The sequence below is a fragment of the Macaca nemestrina genome, chromosome 2 (assembly GCF_043159975.1).
Source record: "Macaca nemestrina isolate mMacNem1 chromosome 2, mMacNem.hap1, whole genome shotgun sequence".
NCBI lineage: Eukaryota > Metazoa > Chordata > Mammalia > Primates > Cercopithecidae > Macaca > Macaca nemestrina.
This window is the reverse complement of record NC_092126.1, coordinates 30,568,713-30,588,017: the sequence shown is the minus strand read 5'-3', so window position 1 is coordinate 30,588,017 and position 19,305 is coordinate 30,568,713. Positions and strand designations below refer to the sequence as shown.

Genomic DNA, 19,305 nt, shown 5'->3' with positions numbered 1-19,305 from the left:
ATGGTGTTCCCTTTTTATGGCTACACAGTATTCCATGATGAATATGTACCACATTTTCTTTATCAAGTCTATCACTAATGGGCATCTGGGTTGATTCCACTTCTTTGCTATTGTGAATAGTGCTGCAATGAACATATGTGTGCATGTATCTTTGTAACAGAATGATTTATATTCCTTCAGGTATACACCCAGTAATGGGATTCCTGGATCAAATGGTATTTCTGCCTTTAGGTCTTTGAGAACACTGTCTTCCACAATGGTGGAACTAATTTACATTCCCACCAACAGTATAAAACCATTCCTATTTCTCCACAGCCTCATCAGCATCTGTTGTTTCTTGGCTTCTTAATAATCACCATTCTTACTGGCATGAGATGGTATCTCACTGTGGTTTTGATTTGCATTTCTCTAATGATCAGTGATGTTGAGCTTTTTTTCATAAGTCTTTTTGGCCACATGTATGTCTTCTATTGAGAAGTGTCTGTTCATGTCCTTTCCCCACTGTTTAGTGGGGTTTTTTCTTGTAAATTTGTGTAAGCTCCTTATAGACTCTAGATTTTAGACCTCTGTCAGATGCAGATATTGCAAAAATTTTCTCCCATACTGTAGGTTGTCTGTTCGTGCTGATGATAGTTTCTTTTGCTGTGCAGAAGCTCTTTAGTTTAATTAGATCCCATTTGTCAATTTTTGCTTTTGTTGCAATTGCTTTTGGGGATTTCATCATAAAATCTTTGCCCATGCCTATGTTCTGAATGCTATTACCTAGATTTTCTTCCAGAGTTTTCATAGTTTCAGTTTAAGTCTTTAATTCATCTCAAGTTAATTTTGTATAAGGTATAAGGAAGGGGTCCAGTTTCAATTTTCTGCAAATGGCTAGCCAGTTATCCCAGCACCATTTATTAAACAGGGAATCCTCTCCCCATTGCTTTGCTTTTTTTTTTCTTCCAAAAATCATGTTTGTAGTTGTGCACTTATGTCTGAGTTCTCTATTCTGTTCCGTTGGTCTATGTATCTGGTTTTGTACCAGTACCATGCTGTTTTGGTTACTGCAGCTTTGTAGTATAGTTTGAAGTCAGGTAGCATAATGCCTCTAGCATTGTTCTTTTTGCTTAGAATTGTCTTGGGTATTTAGGCTTTTTGGTTCCAAATGAATTTTAAAAGTTTTTTCTAATATTGTGAAGAATGTCAGTGGTAATTTAATGGTAATAACATTAGATCTATAAATTACTTTCAGCAGTATGGACATTTTCATGATATTGTTTCTTCCTATCCATAAGCATGAGATGTTTTTCCATTTATTTGTGTCCTCTCTGATTTCCTTGAGCAGTAGTTTGTAGTTCTCTTTGAAGAGGTCCTTCACTTCCCCTGTTAGATGTAGTCCTATTTTATTATCTTGTTAGCAATTGTGAATGGGAATTCATTCATGATTTGGCTCTCTGCTTGTCAGTTGTTAGTGTATAAAAATGCTTGTAATTTTTGCACACTGGTTTTGTATCTGGAGAATTTGCTGAAGTCAGTTACCAGTTTAAAAAGCTTTTGGGCTGAGATGATGGGGTTTTCTAGATATAGGATCGTGTATATCTGCATACAAAGATAGTTTGACTTCCTCTCTTCTTATTTGAATACCCATTATTTCCTTCTGTTGCCTGACTGCTCTGGCCAAAACTTCCAATACTATGTTGAATAGGAGTGGTGAGAGAGGACATTCTTATCTTGTGCTGGTTTTCAAAGGGAATGTTTCCAGCTTTTGCCCATTCAGTATGATATTGGCAGCAAGTGTGTCATAAATGGCTCTTATTATTTTGAAGTATATTCCTTCAATGTCTAGTTTATTGAGAGTTTTTAACATGAAGGGATGTTCAATTTTATTGAAGGCCTTTCTGCATCTACTGAGATAATCATGTGGTTTTGTCTTTAGTTCTGTTTATGTGATGGATTACATTTATTGACTTTCATATGCTGAACTAGCCTTGCATCCCGGGGATGAGGCCGACTTGATAATGGTGGATAAGCTTTTTGATGTGCTGGTGGTTTGCCAGTATTTTACTGAAGATTTCTGCATCGATGTTCATCAGGGATGTTGCCTTAAGTTTTCTGTTTTTGTTTTATCTCTGCTAGGTTTCAGAATCAGGATGATGATGGCTTCATAAAATGAGTTAGGGAGGAGTACCTCCTTTTCAACTGTTTGGAATAGTTTCAGAAGAAATGGTACCAGCTTCTCTTTGTACCTCTGGTAGAATTTGGCTGGAAATCCACCTGGTCCTGGGCTTTTTTTGGTTGGCAGCCTATTTACTACTGCCTCAATTTCAGAACTTGTTATGGGTTTATTCAGGGATTCCACTTCTTCCTGGTTCAGTCATGTGAGGGTACATGTGTACAGGAATGTATCCATTTCTTCTAGATTTTCTGGTTTATTTGCATAGAGTTGTTCATAGTATTCTCTGATGGTTGTCTGTGTTTCTGTGGGGTCAGTGGTCATATCCCCTTTATCATCTTTTATTGTCTCTGTTTGATTCTTCTCTGTTTTCTTCTCTATTAGTCTAGCTAGCAGTCTATTTATTTTATTCATTTTTTCAAAAAATCAGCTCCTGGATTCACTGATTTTTGGGAAGGGTTTTTCGTGTCTCTATCTCCTTCAGTTCTACTCTGATCTTCGTTATTGCTTGCATTCTGGTAGCTTTGGGTTATGTTTACTATTGGTTCTCTAGTTGTTTTAGTTGTGATGTTAGGATGTTGATTTAAGATCTTTCTAGTTTTTTGTTAAGGACATTAGTGTTATAAATTTCCAACTTTCTTTTTTTTTTTTTTTTTTTTTGAGACAGAGTCTTGCTCTGTCGCCCAGGCTGGAGTGCAGTGGCACAATCTTGGATCACTGCAACCTCCATGTCCGGGGTTCAAGTGAATCTCCTGCCTCAGCCTAGCGAGTAGCTGGGACTACGGGTATGTGCCACCAGGTCTGGTTAATTTTTGTATTTTTTTAGTAGAGACAGGGTTGTACCATTTTGGCCAGGCTGGTCTTGATCTCCTGACCTCAAGAGATCTGCCCACCTTGGCCTCCCAAAGTGCTGGGATTACAGGCATGAGCCACCGTACCCGGCCATAAAATCCATCTTAACACTGCTTCAGCTGCGTCCCAGAGATTTTGGTACACTGTCTCTTTGTTCTCATTAGTTTAAAAGAACTTCTTGATTTCTGAATTGCATTATTTACTCAAGAATCATTCAGAAGCACTGATGGGTCTTGGCTCTTTACTCAGCTTGCCATTTTGTGTCTTTTAATTGGGCATTTAGCCCATTTACATTTAGGGTTAATATTGTTATGTGTGAATTTGATCCTGTCATCATGATGCTTGCTGGTTATTTTGCAGACTTGATGTAGTTGCTTCACAGTGTCATTGGTCTGTGTGCTTCAGTGTGTTTTTGTAGTGGCTGGTAATGGTTTTTCCTTTTCATATTTAGTGCTTCCTTCAGGAGATCTTGCAAGGCAAGTCTAGTGGTGATGAATTCCCTCAGTATTTGCTTGTCTGAAAGGGATCTAATTGCTCCTTTGCTTATGAAGCTTAGTTTGGCCAGATGTGAAATTCTGGGTTGAAAAAAAATTTTTTTTTTCTTTTTTAAGAATGTTGAATATTGGTCTCTAATCTCTTCCAGCTTGTAGGATTTCCATTGAGAAGTCCTCTCTTAGTCTGATGGGTTTCCCTTTGTAGGTGACCTGACCTTTCTCTCTGGCAGCTCTTAACATTTTTTCCTTCACTTTGACCTTGGAGAATCTGATGATTATGTCTTGGGGTTGATCTTCCCATGAAATATCTTCTATTTCCTGGATTTGAATGTTGGCATGTCTCGCTAGGTTGGGGAAGTTCTCCTGGATGATATCCCTGAAGTATGTTTTCCAACTAGGTTCCATTCTCTCCATCTCTTTCAGGTACCCCAGTCAGTTGCAGATTTGGTCTTTTTACATAATCCCATAGTTCTCAGAGGTTTTGTTCATTCCTTACCATTCTTTTTTCTCTAATCTTGTCTGCATGCCTTCTTTCAGCAAGATAGTCTTCAAAGTCTGCTATCCTTTCTTCCACTTGGTGGATAAGGCTACTGATACTTGTGTAGCTTCCCAAAGTTCTCGTGGTGCATTTTTCGGCTCCATCAGGTCATTTATGTCCCTCTCTAAACTGGTTATTTTGGTTAACAACTCCTGTAATATTTTATCGTAGTTCTTAGCTTCTTTGCATTGGGTTAGAACATACTCCTTTGGCTCAGCGAAGTTCACTGTTACCTATCTTCTGAAGCCTATTTCTGTCAGTTCATCCATCTCAGCCTCAGCCCAGTTCTGTGTTCTTGCTGGAGAGGTGCTGTTGGAAAACAGGCATTCTGACTTTTTGAGTTTTCAGCATTTTTGCATTTATTTTTTCTCATCTTTGTGGGTTTATCTACCTTCAATCTTTGAGGCTATTGATCTTTGGATAAGGTTTTTTGTTGATGTTGTCGCTGATGCTTTCTGTTTTTCTTTTAACAGGCAGGCCGTTCTTCCATAGTGGCTGCTGCGCTTTGCTTGGGGTCCACTTGAGACCCTATTTTCCTGGGTCACCCCACAACCCAGCACCTGTAGGCATCACCAGTGGAGACTGCAGAACAGCAAAGATGGGCTGCTCCTTCCTCTGGAAGCTCCGTCCCAAAGGCGCACTGACCTGATGCCAGCTGGAACATTCCTGTATGCAGTGTCTGGGGACTTGGGTTGGAAGGTGTCACCCAATCAGGAGGCACGGAATCGGGAACCTGCTTAAAAAAGCAGTCTGGCTGCCCCTTGGTGGAGTGGGTGCACTGTGCTGGGGGGAATCTTCCTCATCTGGACTGCCCCAGACTCCTCAGAGCCAGCAGGCAGGAAATACTAAGTCTGCTGATCTGCAGAGACCACAGTTGCCCCTCCCGCCAGGGGCTCCGTCACAGGGAGATCAGAGTTCTGTCTGTAAGCCCCTGGCTGGAGTTGCTGAAATTCCCACAAGATGGCACCGCCCGGGGAAGCAGTCTGGCCATGATCTACTACAGCTGCTGTGCTGTGCTGTGAGGAATTCCTCCCGGTCCAAACCACCCAGTCTCCCTGGCACCAGCAGGGGAAAACCGCTCACTGGAGCTGCAGTGATGGCAAGCTGCCCCTCCCCCGGGAACTCAATCATCTTAGGCAGTCTCCAGTCTGCTGCCAGCCACCATGAGTCTGCACAGCTCCGTGCTTGGGACCCAAGGCTCTGGTGGCCTGGGCTCATGAGGGGATACTCTAATCCCTGGGTTGCACGGATCCATGAAAAACACAAGATTTCCCAGGCAGGGTAGTGCAATTACTCACCGCCTCCCCTGGCTGGGAATGGGAGCTCCCCTTGCCCCGTGCGGCTCCCGCGTGGCCCGCTGCTCCACTATGCTTTTTCCTCACTCTCCATGGGTCACGCCAACGGCCTAGTCAGTCCCAATGAGAGAACCTGGATACCTCAGTCGAAGATTCAGGATTTACCCACCAGTTTTGTTCTCCTCCATAGGAGCCACAGAAGGAGGCTGCTTCTAATCAGCCATCTTGGCCCCACTCTGCAGTTTCCTGCATTTTATACTTAAATATTTATTGCCTAATTACACTTTCTCCTGCTTCGTTTTTTATTTGTATTTTATGAACTTTTGTCATTAACCAAAGGACTAAAAAGGAAAAAAGATGAAAGTAACAGAAACTTAAATCAATCAAATTAGGCAAATAGATTATCAAACTAATTTTTAAAATTAGAGTACTGAATTCTCTGGATTGCTTTTATCTCCTTTCCACATTAAGTTGTCACTTGATAACATGATAGTAAATCTTGCTTTTGTGTTTACAGAGAACAGCAGATCTTATTAATTATGACTTGGTTGACAGCTCATCACCTTCTGCTTACTCTACATATAAAGAAATATAAATATAACAATTTCTTCTTCCTTGGGTCTAGTGATGTCAACAGAGTAGGCCAGACAGAAGAAGTAACCACAGGAGTGGAAAAGCTTGCTCACCATCTCCTTCTGCAGAGCTTTTTCATAGGCTATTAAAGTAAATTCTTAGGTCAGAAATACCTACATTAAAACAAAAGCCCATTTGAGAATTATAACTTTTTGTTTCCCACCTTTTTAAAATTCTGCACCATGATGTTCCTCTCCATAAGGGTGATAACTTACGAATGACCTACTTTATGATGTTCAGAAATTGAATTATTATTGCAGTATTACAACTAAACTCTATTTAAAATTTCCAGGATGTATGTTCCCCTTCTTAACTACCATTAAAAGTTTTCAATACTATTTAGGCAATAGTGCTTAACTTTCCACGTACTGGAGAATGTTTTAGTTACATTCCTGCAAACTTTGCTTTCTGACTTTCTACTTTCTCCTCCATCACTTTACAGCTAACCACAAAATCACTCAGTCCATTAAATTTCCTTCTTTCTTTTTTAAGGAGCCAAGAATGCATTATTACACTTTTCTATGTGAAGTATGCTATTAAATAATAGCTTGTACACTAATTAAAGCAAATGTAATTGTGAGAACACATTGACATTGTTAAATTACTCAATTTGTTAATAGTTTCATTCCAAGTGACCCTAATGGTATTAATTGTGATACCAGCAAATTAAATTGAAGAGCATTAAACACATTGTTCTAATATGTCCTAGAGGAACAAATTCTCTATTACATCAGTGAGGGAAATAATGATTACATGTTCTCCACACAAATAAAACTCATAGATGTACACACATACATACATGCATACATGCGTGTGTGTACACACACGCACGCACACACACAAATGGGTCAACAGAAAAGTTTCAATAGGCTGTATATACTATTAGTATATACTGGTAGCATGACATAAAATGGACCACATAGAAAGAACTGAGCTTTAGAGAAATGGAAAAATTTAGGGCATCCTGTTATTTCAGATTAAGCTGGAACTACTTCACCATTAAATTGTTAAAATGTTGGGGAAACAAACCAACTGGTGTGGAGGACTGCAACATGAAAAAAATGTTAAAAACACTACAACTCTCAGTAAATCAGGCATCACTTGTTAAATGCCTATCACCAAGTCAAAAGGAAATATATTTTAAAATAGCTATCATTCCTATCCTTGAATTATAATTCTGAGTCTTTAGAATATAACCTGCACTCTTCAGCCTGGCTTACAAAAACCTTCTACCTGGCCCCTGCCTACTAGTCCCATCCTGTGTCATTTCCCTGTCACCCATGGTAGCCCAACCATAGTGATCTTCTTCAGTTCCCTATATATGACAAGTCTATTCATATCCTACTGCTTTTATAAGCTCTGTTTAGGCAGATGTCTCTCTCTCTCTCTCTCTCTCTCTCTCTCTCTCTCACACACACACACACACACACACACACACACACACACACTCCATCCTTGTATATCTGCATATCTGGCTCCTTCGTTTGTCATTAACATTTAGCCAAAATACCACCTTCTCAGAGAGATCTTCTCTGACAATCTAAAGTACTCACCTTGTCACTCACTGTAATATCACCCTATTTTAATTCTTTGCATAGTATTTTTTCTTTCTCTGATTTTCTTATTTCTGTACTTACTTTTCAATTTGTTTGCCCACCTTGTGTTAAATTTAATTCCATAAGAGAAAATAAGTGGTCTACTTGTTCAATATTCTATTCCCAGATACTGGATGCTCAACAAATATGTTTGCATAAATGAATGAACATCAGGTCTTTGGGTGGCAGCCCTTACTCTGTATGATAAAATATATGTGCCTCTATGATTCAGTTATTATTACTGAAATTTCATAATCATCATGTCAACCTTTCTGATTAAAAATCTATCACTTCAATAAAACAAATCTATTCACAAGTCTAATTAAGGATAAAAATTGATGTAGTGGTCTATGCTTGGCTAAAATCAGTCCTATTCCATTCAAATTTTCACTAAATACCAATGCTAGAAAGTCAATTATTATTTAAGTTTTTCTACATTTGGAAGAAGAAAGAACAGGAGAAGGAAAGTAGGAGAATTATTTAAGTACACATATTGCCATGATATAAAAGATTATTTGGCTCATATATTGCCTCATCTCTGACTTGAGTGAGTAAAGGTAAATTCTCATTATCTGTTGATAAATCAAAGCTAGTTGAGATTTTTTTTCCCTGACTAAAATTAAAAGTATTTGTAAGTTCAGGAAAAACAAAACAGTCACTGTAATTTATAGGAATACAAAAATTATCAAGTGGTAGAATATCAGATCGTTTCCAAGGAAGTAAGTAAATTATATTCTAAATACTGGAGATGTAAAAGAAATATCCACTTAAAGTAAATAACTTCACATAATTTTTACGATTTATCATTTTCTTAATTTCTTCCATTTAAAACACTCAAATTTTCCTAAAATGTAAAAACAGCTTGAAGCTAGCATAATATTCCAGCCCTTGTGCTTTCCTATATACTTCATATGGAATTCCTTCTCAGGAAATTCAAGGAGTTACCCAAACTCCAGAATAAAATACTAGTATTGTATGGAAAAAAAAAAAAGATTTCAAGTTTCAAAACAACTATTCGATTAACAAAGAAGCCCTCATTCCAGCAAAAGTATACCGTGATGGTGAACTAATTTATTTTCAATTCTCATAGAATGCCAAGTTAAGAACAAAAAATACGTGAGCTTAGATTAATGACATATTGATAGGGCAAAGTGTATTATCAAAGCTTTTGGTGAGATGTCTTTTAAGAACAGAACAATGTCAAAGAATCATTGTGGAAAGCTTAGGTGGAAACACTAAAAACTCAAAAACAGACAATTACTAAAGTAATAAAAATACCACAATAACATATCTCTTTTTACCAAAAATGAGACATATAATTTATAATCTGCTACAATACACTAAAGTAATGTAATGTAGGCTCTGCACATTAAATTGACTACTGTGCCCACTATTCAAAAAGACTGTTGTAATACATAATAATTTTTTAAACCTCCTAAAGAGAAACACACACAATGGGCCTAACTTAGGTCTACAAGAAAAGTTATAAATATCTACATGTAACAGTAAAATATTTTTTTAAAAACTCAAATACATGTAAAGAGAATTTTACCAAAATATATCAGCTATATTTTAAAAAATTGGCTGTTTTATTATATTGGTGACTGTTATATAGCAAAGTAAGGGGATAATTTTAAGACATGAACTGGAGATAAATAGGTCTTTGGGAACCTCTACTTTGGTTGGGGGTGGCAGGGGAGGGCACTGATATAAAAGAGTGATTAAGGAAGTCCTTGAGTGATTTCTCAGAGTAAAGTTAAATTTTTTTCTTGCATTCCTCTTATCCTCCCTTGGATATTCAAGTCTTCCCTCTAATTGAGTGATCTCAAAGAAAGAAAGCTTGTAATCTTAAAGACCAGTAGTTGCAGTAGATAGTTTTTTAAAATGGCTAATGCTATGAAAGGAGTTAACAGAAGCACTGGGGAGGGAGAGAATTATACTTGTAAGGACCTAGTTATTCATTTTGCTACCAAGCCATGAAGGAGAAATCTATTTCAATGCATAAATCAATAAAACGGAGCTTTAACATGTGAGAAGTCAAGTGATAACTGATATACTTTCCTAAGCCATGTGGGCTGAAAGCTGGGTTATTTCATCATTTAAAAATTCCAGGTAGGGCATTGTGGCTCACATCTGTAATCTCAGCAGTTTGGGAGGCCCAGGTGGGTGGATCACTTGAGACTGGCCTGGGCAACACGGAGGACCCCATCTCTACAAAAAAAATACAAAAATTCGCCGGGCGTGGTGACGCATTCTTATAGTCCCAGCTATTCCAAAGGCTGGGGTGGGAGGACCATCTGAACCCTGCCAGGTTAAGACTGCAGGGAGCCATTATTGTACCACTGCCTGTGTGAAAGAGTGAGACTCTGTCTCAAAAAAAAAAAAAAAATCTAAACCCTTACTCTACTGTATTTTTTGGCCCCGTTAATGTATCAACAAAAAGCAACCAACATAATTCTTTGATAAAAGCTCCATTATAGACCATTTTACTTCAATGTTTGTTTCGTATGTTAGCTTTTAAGATAATACTCTAAATCGCCAGTGTCTGCTCTAGTTGTGCCAAGACCAATCAACCGAAATTACCATCACACAACCTCCCATGTCTGGGGTTCCAGGATACTAGAAAGGATGGTGGAGAATATATCTTAAGATATGGATATCCTTTTGCAGACCAAATTGCCTAAAGGGGTAGTGGATAAGGGCTATTGCAAGACTACTGTTTCCCTGTCAGGTCAGTAGTGAGGTTTCGTTGCTGCTAGGACACTAGGAAATGAATAACATCAAGGTATTTGCAAGGTGGTTCAATGACTCTTCACACAAATCCAACTCTAAAGTAACTGTAAAGTAGCCTATCTCCCCTCAAGCAAATAAAGAGAATTGCTACATCAATGGAAGATTTTGAATAAAACTGAAAAGTAGATCTAATTCATAAGATATGGACAACTCAATGAAAAAAACATCATTAGTAAGATCAGAGAGGACTTTTTTTTTTCAAATTTTGAGGATCTAGATTTTACCAGCAGTGAGGTTCTCAACACACTGTAAGAACATAAATACAAAAACCACACATACAATCACCCAAATCTAACATTAAAGAGTAAGAATATTCTTCGCCATCTAAATATTCATCATTGATATTTAATCACTATCTTTTTAATGTGAATTTGGAATCAGATTTTTGAGTTCACTTCCTTTGCCTCCAACCACTCAAATGAGTTAGTGGTTTCTTAAAAATGACTTAATCCCTAACAGATAATCAATAGCCTTCCAATCACCAAATCATGTATTTCTTCCTTTTATACTCTCTTTAACCTACATAACGCTTGAAAAACTGCTCACTTTGAACTTTCTGGAAGCTCTCATATCTGTAGCTTCTGTAATTTTGGCACTGTGACTTTCCTCTACTTTGATTATTCCTCCAGTAAGTACTATTAAAATACTTGCTCTATCCAATTTCTAATCATGGGGACTTTCTACAAATCAATCCTTAGCTCTCTCCTTCCTCTTTCCTTTGATTTCTTATTTGTCTCATACCTTGAATTGGCATTTCTGGAGGATGACTCACAGATCTCTAACTCATAGTCTTTCAAAATGAAGTCTCTTACATCCAACTTCTTTTTGAGCAGTTTAATTTAGCAGAACTAGGCTTGGCATGTTCTTTGCTCTCGGATGTCACTTTGTCCAACTGTTATACCACTTGAAAAATCTGTTCTTAAAGAGACATTTTAAAAATCCATGCATTGTTTTTCTTTGTTACTGCATTCAAAACCTTCCAGGTCACTCCCCTGTTTATTTAACAATCTGTCTTGAATAAAGCTACCAGTTTCCTTGATAACCTTACAGTCTAACTTACAGTTTTTCATCTATGCAAGCTGCATTTTCCTTGATATCTAGGGAGAATTTTTTATTAGACACATCAAACCAAGCCACATCCAAATCATTATAGATCCAAATTATTACACAAAAATAATGGAGCATTGAGCTGCTTTATTGGCTACTACCACACGATGTTTCACCAAATTAATGCATTTATCAAACACATAAGAATTATTAAGAGATGTGATAAAAAACCATGTTACTATTTTCTTTGGAATTTAGAACATAGATAGGCACATTTAATATAAAATACACAACATTTTAGATTATTAGGTATCACTGTGAAAAGTTTGCCACTACCCTCACCATCCCTGTTACTCCTAGACATCAAGCAGAATTTTGGCCCTACTGCTCCCACATTCTCTGCAAGACTTCCATAACCACACTACTCTTCCTTCTCCCTTGACTCCATCCCTTCTAAAATTTTCTACCCTGCCCTCTGCAAACCACCTTCCATGATAGCAAATTTCCTTATATTCTCAATCCATCAATGAATTCTTCAACCATCAACTTCCCTGCCTACTGTCTACCTGTTATACAGCCCTGACAAAAACCCTGGCTGTTCTTCTTTGTGGCTAAATCCCAGATGCTGGATTCTGCTGGACATAATCACATACATTTACAAGCTGGAATCACCCATAAATATGATGTCCCATTTCAACCTGACTCCAAGGTTATGTCTTATCAACCCACTTTAACCTATTTTACTCCCCACAGATCTTCACATGCTTCGCCTTGTGATTCACTGTCAGCAAATAATGTCACCCTAACTTATCAAACAAGAGATTAAAACGTCAGTGATATCTCATTCAACTCTGCCATCAAACCCATGAACTTGTTGCACCTAAACACCTCCTTTTCTCTTTCCCTTCTATTATTACAACAGACAATAATGTCCCTCTTCCTGTCTTTGCTCTACACTGCCTCTCCTCTATACTTCCAAGACCACAGAACTCTTCTTCCACTGATTTTCACTTTTCCTAATACTGTTGTACCTTTTCTCTTCTATTCCTCATGTCAGTTTAGTACAGAATACATACATCATTTATATGAAATATACAGAGTGCTGGCATATGGATTCTTGAGATTACAAAAAGCACTGTGCTTATCACAACCACAATGACTTTGTTCACTGGACACTTCTATTTTCTTAACTTTAGTAATCTCTGGCAGTTTTGCTCACTCTCCCCTTGACATCTTAGCTTCTTTGGCATCACACTATCCTGGTTTTCCTTCTACTTCCCCAGCCTCTTTTTTAAAGTCTCCTCTGCGGGATCCTCTTCTGTTACAAGGTCTTTAAATGACTTTCCTTAGATATTGGTCCTAGGTCCTCTTCTTGGCCTACATGCTATTATGAGGTAATCACAATCATTGCCATTGTTTTTGCTACCATACGTAAGCTGACAAATCTTTATCTCCAGCCCAATTCTAAGTTTCAGACCCATACATCAAAATCATCAGGGTGTCTTCATTTGAATGCTCTAAGGTACTTCTAACTCACATCTGAAACTGAACATCCAATGTCATGTCCTCTGTAGCCCTCTATCCCACCTGTACCACACAAAGTTCTTTCTCTAGATTTCCCTGTCTCAGTACTGGCATTATCATAGACCTAACTAGTCAACTCAGAAAACTGTAGGTCACTGCAAACTTCACTCCCCTACCATTTCCCCATATCCAGTAAGGTACTAGATCAAGTACTGTCAATTCTACCTCCTAAATAACTCTCAAATGTTTCCACTTCTCTCTATTTCCATTGATACTTTCCAATACAGGCCACTATCATCTCACCTAGAATGTTTGGATGGCTTCTGAAATGATTGTTCAGCTTCTAGTATTGCCCCCAACACCGTAGTTTATTCACCCTACTATAGCCAGAATAATCTTTGTAAAATGCAAATCTGGCCACACGATTCTTTCACTGAAATACCCACTGTTCTTAGTATAAGGGAGCTTCATTCTAGTCTTCAGTCTCATTTGCAGTCATTCTCCTTTTGAACTCTAACCTTTAATCACACTGAAATTCTTTACGTTTAGTGGAGGGCAAGCTCATAGCACAAACTCTTTACAATCATCTGGCTAACAGCACTCATCCTTCAGGTTGTGACTTAGACAGACATCACACCTTCCTCGATCCACCATTACCACAGTTGGATTCTCCACCAATGCACTCACTGTACAACTGTTAATTCCTCTAGGAAAGCACTTACCATTCTCTATCTTCAATGATCATTTACTTTTCTCTGCTGGGTACCCCCAAATCTGGCTACTAACCATAAACACCATGGTATCTGGGACTATATTTATCTTTTTCAATGTTTTATTTCTAGCACTTAGAACAATGCCTAGTACACGCAAGGCACTTAAATATTTACTGAATGACAAAAAATAAACTTTAAAAGTGTTTTAAACTTAAGAAAAGTTGCCACTACTATAGGTTACTGGTTCTATCATATTTCATATAAAAAATAAACAATATTTGCTATATACCATGTTAGTAAGTTTAAGAAACCAGGTATCAAGAATACTATCTACACAAAATGTTCACTAAGAACTATGTGTATTAAACATGTGTATTAAATGTAAGCAAACTACACGTAGTCTATGCTCCCAAATTATGGCCACAAATTTCTTAGAAAAGTAGTAATTTATTTCCTTAGCTTTCCCTTTGCCAAGTGATTATTGCTGTGCATTAACTCATTAATTCTTAATTATCATAACTTGACATTTATTTGCCAGAAAACTGTCTGCCCATTTGGTTTTATGCAAATTCTGAGAAGGGTTATATTTAAAAGAAAACATGGAATAAGTGAATTTTAGGAGAAACTTCAAAGGAAAAGAGGTCAAAGAGAACAGAAGATAAAAAAGGAAACTCTAAAAGGAGAAAATTCTTTTGAAACTCTAAAACTCTTTTGAAACTCTAAAAGGAGAAAATTCAAGTGCTAGAATTATCAGGGACAATAAAACGGAGTTCATACATTATAACAAGATAGGAAAGAGAAAGACATATGGAGGAAAGAGGAATTAAGCAATTATTAATTAACGTAAGTGAAGGTACTCAAACTGATAAAACAACGCAGTTTGTTCGTTCATCATTTACTAAGCAGTGCCCATGTGCCAAGCACCAGGTATATATACAGTTTCAACACAATTCCCGCCCTCATAAAGCTCACATTTGAGACAAGGAGACAAAAAATAAACAAGGAAACAAATTAATATAGGATTATATATTGTTGAGTGCTCTGAATGAATCAAAAATAATGTCAGAAAAATGGCACGTGTGAAGGCCCAAAGTTTAGAGCTGGCTTAGCATATCTGAGCAAGACCAGACAGACAAGAAGATAGCCATGCACATCACAGTCAACAGGCTGGATTTTATTGTTAATATAATGGGAAGTCACTAAAGAGTTGTAAGCCCGGGAAGAAAGTAAAAAGACTTTTTCATCTCTAAGATGACTCCAGCTAATTAGCCCAGAGTAGGGTTTACAGTACTTCAGACACCACTTTTATACTTTAGCCAGATATCTAGATATCTTCAGCAGAACAAACCCAACTTTTAATCAAATTTAAATCCACCTCTACTATATGGAAAACAACACTAAAGATCATGATAGGACAGCATCACCTTATTATATTGACATCAGTCAACTATTATAAATTACCAATTTCTTCATTAATAAAGCCAGGACATACCCTTCTAGTTCTAAAACATGTCATTGTAATGGAAAGAAAGGAATACTTAGGAAAAAAAACAAAATTACAGGAAGCAAAACGGAGTTGGCAGGATTCTGAACATCTTGGATTTTTTTTTAGTTGCCAAATATTTTATGAATGACAATAGAAAGAAAGCTTTGAAACAGATAGTATATAAAAAGGCAAAGAAAGGTTAGGTAATTATTTAAATATATAAAAGCTATTAAGTAAGAAGGTGAATACTGTGACACAAAATTTAAGCTAAAAACTTTAGCAATGTTTAACAAAATGCCATTCTCAAAAGAGACCTGATATGGTTTGGATGTACATCCCTTCCAAATCTCATGTTGAAATGTGACTCCCAGTGTTGAAGGAAGGTCCTGGTAGGAGGTGAATGGATCAGGGTCTGACCCTCATGAATGGTTGTGCACCATCCCCTTGGTGACAAATGAGTTCTCAGTTCACTTGAGATCTAGTTGTTTAAGAGTCTGGGACATCCCCCCTTGTCTCTTACTCCTGAGACATACCTCCTCCTGGTTTGCCTTTTGCCATGATTGTAAGCTTCCTGAGGCCCTTACCAGGAGATGCTTCCTGTACAGCCTGCGGAACCAGAAGCCAATTAAAACTATTTTCTTTATAAATTACCCAGCCTCAGGTGTTTCTTCACAGTAACATAAGAACAGACTAACAAAGGATCTACTACAGAAAAATTTCTCTCATCACTGATGACATTCCAACCTCTTATAAGCTTGTGAAAATGATTCCAACAATATTATATAATTAATAGATTACGTACACCTGAATTTTGATTTTATCTTAAATTTAAAATAAAGTGATTACTTCTTCATTTTATTGGTCATTAAAGGTTAAGAACAAATAATCATAAATAGTCTAACAAATATTTTTGCTTTTTTGTTTTTAACTAAATTACTAGTAACTTGTCAGTTATTAAACTTTGATCATAGATCTTGAAATTTTATGTGGTAATTAATGTAAACTAAACTGAATAGAGCACACAGAAAATGTCATATTTTCTATGCTGTTCTCTATTTGGAAAAATAGTTAAAGCAGTTAAAGTTTAATTCACACAGAAAATATCTCCTAAGACTTTGCATATATATCCATATCCAGATAGTTCTTTTTTCTTCGCTCACCTATTTTTCTCAACCATCCATGAAAATAAGCCAATGATACATAGTTTGTTCTCTCCATTCCTATTATCAGGCTGCTTTTTCTAATCTTTTCCAAAATTCTCAGAATCATTCAACAGTACTATTTCTTTACAAATGTTAAAATCCAGATTTGAGAAATTAAAGACTTATCTTGTTTACTAATAGAACCTATGACAAGAAATGTTTTTAAAAATTACACATGATTTCTACACTGGCAAACCACTGAAGTGAAGTGTTTAAATACTTAGAAAATGAGTCATCCAGTAGTAACAAATTCCCTAAAGATTATGGCAGAAATGTGTAAAAAGCTTCAAAATACTTGAAGAAAGCCCAGGGAAAACATATATTGAAATAAACAAATATAATAGAAAGGTGATGATTTTCTTCAAATATGACAACCTCATTAAAATGCAACACGTTTTTCTGTGAAAAGAAAATCAAAGAAGACGAAATAGATGCTTTATATAAAATATTTACCTATACAATGCACAAAGCCCACTATGGTTAGTAACCTTTATGGCTTTGAAGAACGAGATTATTTACATATCTTTCTTTCTGCATGTGCGTGTGCGTGTGTGTGTTTTGTATATATTTTTAACAGTTGACAGCTGTTTTAGAGCATACAGAGATGCCAAGCTGAATGAGGGTCTTGATTACTTCAAGATTAGCTATCTAAAGTTTCTATTCATTTTAAGTGTTGTTAGTTGGAAGAGTCATTAGTCACTTCCTTGTCTCATAGAACACCAGCATACATTTACATTGTTAATGAACATTTGGGGTAAATGAATTAATGGCACTTTTAAACATCAATTCAGTCCTAATAACTTAGTATGTCATAGAAATGTTAGGCTAGGATATAAACGAAAAGCCTTTTTAGTAAAGGTAACTACTCATTCCTGTAAACAATAAAGAATAAAATTAATTTAAAATGTTTTTTTAACCAGGTTAAAAAAAAAAACAAAAAACCTCAGTATTTAATGAAATAGACCATATAAAAATATGCACTTAAAAAACAAACAACAACAAAAACTATGTCCTCAAATAACCATAGTAATCAGAAAGAGTATGAAATATTTTGGTGAAACTATTTTATACACTTGACACAAAGACATTTACTTTTAAAACACCCACTTACAGAAGTACTTGCAAAATAATTTGATTTATTTAACTATGAATGCTTCTTAAGAGTATTACATTTAAGAGAAAATATCACTAGAAAAGGTGTCATGCTCAGCACTGAGATATTAAAATACTGAAATTGAAATGAGCACTATTAATTTTCATATTATCAAATCTTAAACGTAAGTCTTGAGTTCTTATTTTAAAAAAAATATAAAAATTAAAAAATTAAATCACAAAAATATGCTGGAAAAATTCTCTCCCATTTTCATTAAAAACAACAATGGCATTTGTATGTAGGAGGTATTAAAGATGCACAAAAAGCATAAACATTCTGCATAAAGTTTGTTTTCTAAAGAAATAGCCATTTTAAGTGGGAGTCAATTCTTTTTTTAAATTCTCAAAACATGAGTTAAAAGCAGACCTTGACATCAGTATAAACAGAAAAAAACATTTTTTTGAATAATATAACACACATGATTTACTTTGACTAATTTCCTTTTTATAACAGTTTGTCTGTATACTTTGACTAATTTATGTTTTAAAATAGATCTTACAATCTTGATACCTGCATTTCACAAGTGAAAACTTACAAGCAGTCACTGAGTCAATGAACTTTATCAAATATTTAGTGAACTGCTTAAAAACTAAGGATAAGGCTTCAAGAATTCTTACAAACTCAATTGCTAAGAAACTATGTTATTATGATCATTAAGTAAATACTGAGAAAATAGAGTTCTGATACATAAACATTTGATACATTGTTATAATAGGGTAGACCCTGAATACAGTCTACATTTTAACTGTCTACCATTTAAAAATTTCAGCGTATAGATCTTTAAAAATATAACACAAATTTCAGTTACTTTAAAAAAAAAAAAAAAAGAGGATGAATCAAGTCTTTTATCCTGGAATAATCTCAATCTGCTGAAGGGGGAAAAAATCCCTGAAAAATCCACACCAAAAATTTAAGATTCTTTAAAAGATGTTTGACCAAGGCCCTTTCGCATTTCAACATTTTTATGCTGAAGTCATTGTTCAGTTTATTATCTTCTTTTAAAGAATGACAGTGCGTTAAACATTTGGCTAATGCTTCTGTGGATAACTGAAAGCTGGCTTGTTGAAGTATTCATTAGTGTCAAGGGTGCTCTGTACATATCCAGAATAACGTACTTAACATTGGCCTGCTCAGCTTCATGAAGAGAATTACACACATAAGGTGGACACAGCTAACTGAGGACCCTCTGCTAGGTTTACCAGTACCCTACCTGCAAACAGTATTGGCATACAAAACTCACCTCCAGACTTGTTAGAGTAACTGGACAAGGGGTCAATGCCTACTTCTTGTTCTTCTGGCTGCAGAGGATGTCTAGTTTCAGATAAGGAATGATACATTGTGGGAACTGGACAGTGTCACCAAAAGTAACTACCTGGGAGGTGAAAAAATACAGAGAAAAATAATAAATTCTTTTTCTGCTATGACTGCGAATAAATATAAGACTGAAACGATTAAATGAACATTATAGACATTACCAAGTTTTTCCCAGCCTTCAGGGACTTTACCTCACATTGGTAGGCTTATGCAAAGAAGGGAAAAAGGTAACACAAAATTTCCATTTCCAAAATTTCTCAAAAATCTGAGCGTCATTTATAATCTTTATCTCAATTTTGAATATTTATTTTCAATAAATATGCTAAATTCTAAAGACAATACTCTCACATTTATAGCATCCTTTTGTTTTACAGCCAAAATAATAAACATTCACAACAGAAACTTTCAAAATACAGAAAATATAGCAAATTAAAATGATTCATGATAGTATTAGCTAGAAATATTAGTGTTAACATTTCAGTGTATTACACATGTACTTCCTGTCTTTATT

General features: G+C 36.1%; 1 protein-coding gene across 1 annotated transcript in view; it reads right to left on the bottom strand.

Moving 5' to 3' along the window:
• The window catches only part of LOC105465802 (TBC1 domain family member 5), a 570,286-nt gene that overhangs the window by 333,600 nt on the left and 217,381 nt on the right, over positions 1–19,305 (bottom strand). The window contains exon 5 of the mRNA XM_011714415.3: positions 18,721–18,852. Coding sequence (XP_011712717.1) covers positions 18,721–18,817 — 97 coding nt within the window. The 5' untranslated portion in view covers positions 18,818–18,852. The remainder of the gene's footprint in view (positions 1–18,720; positions 18,853–19,305) is intronic.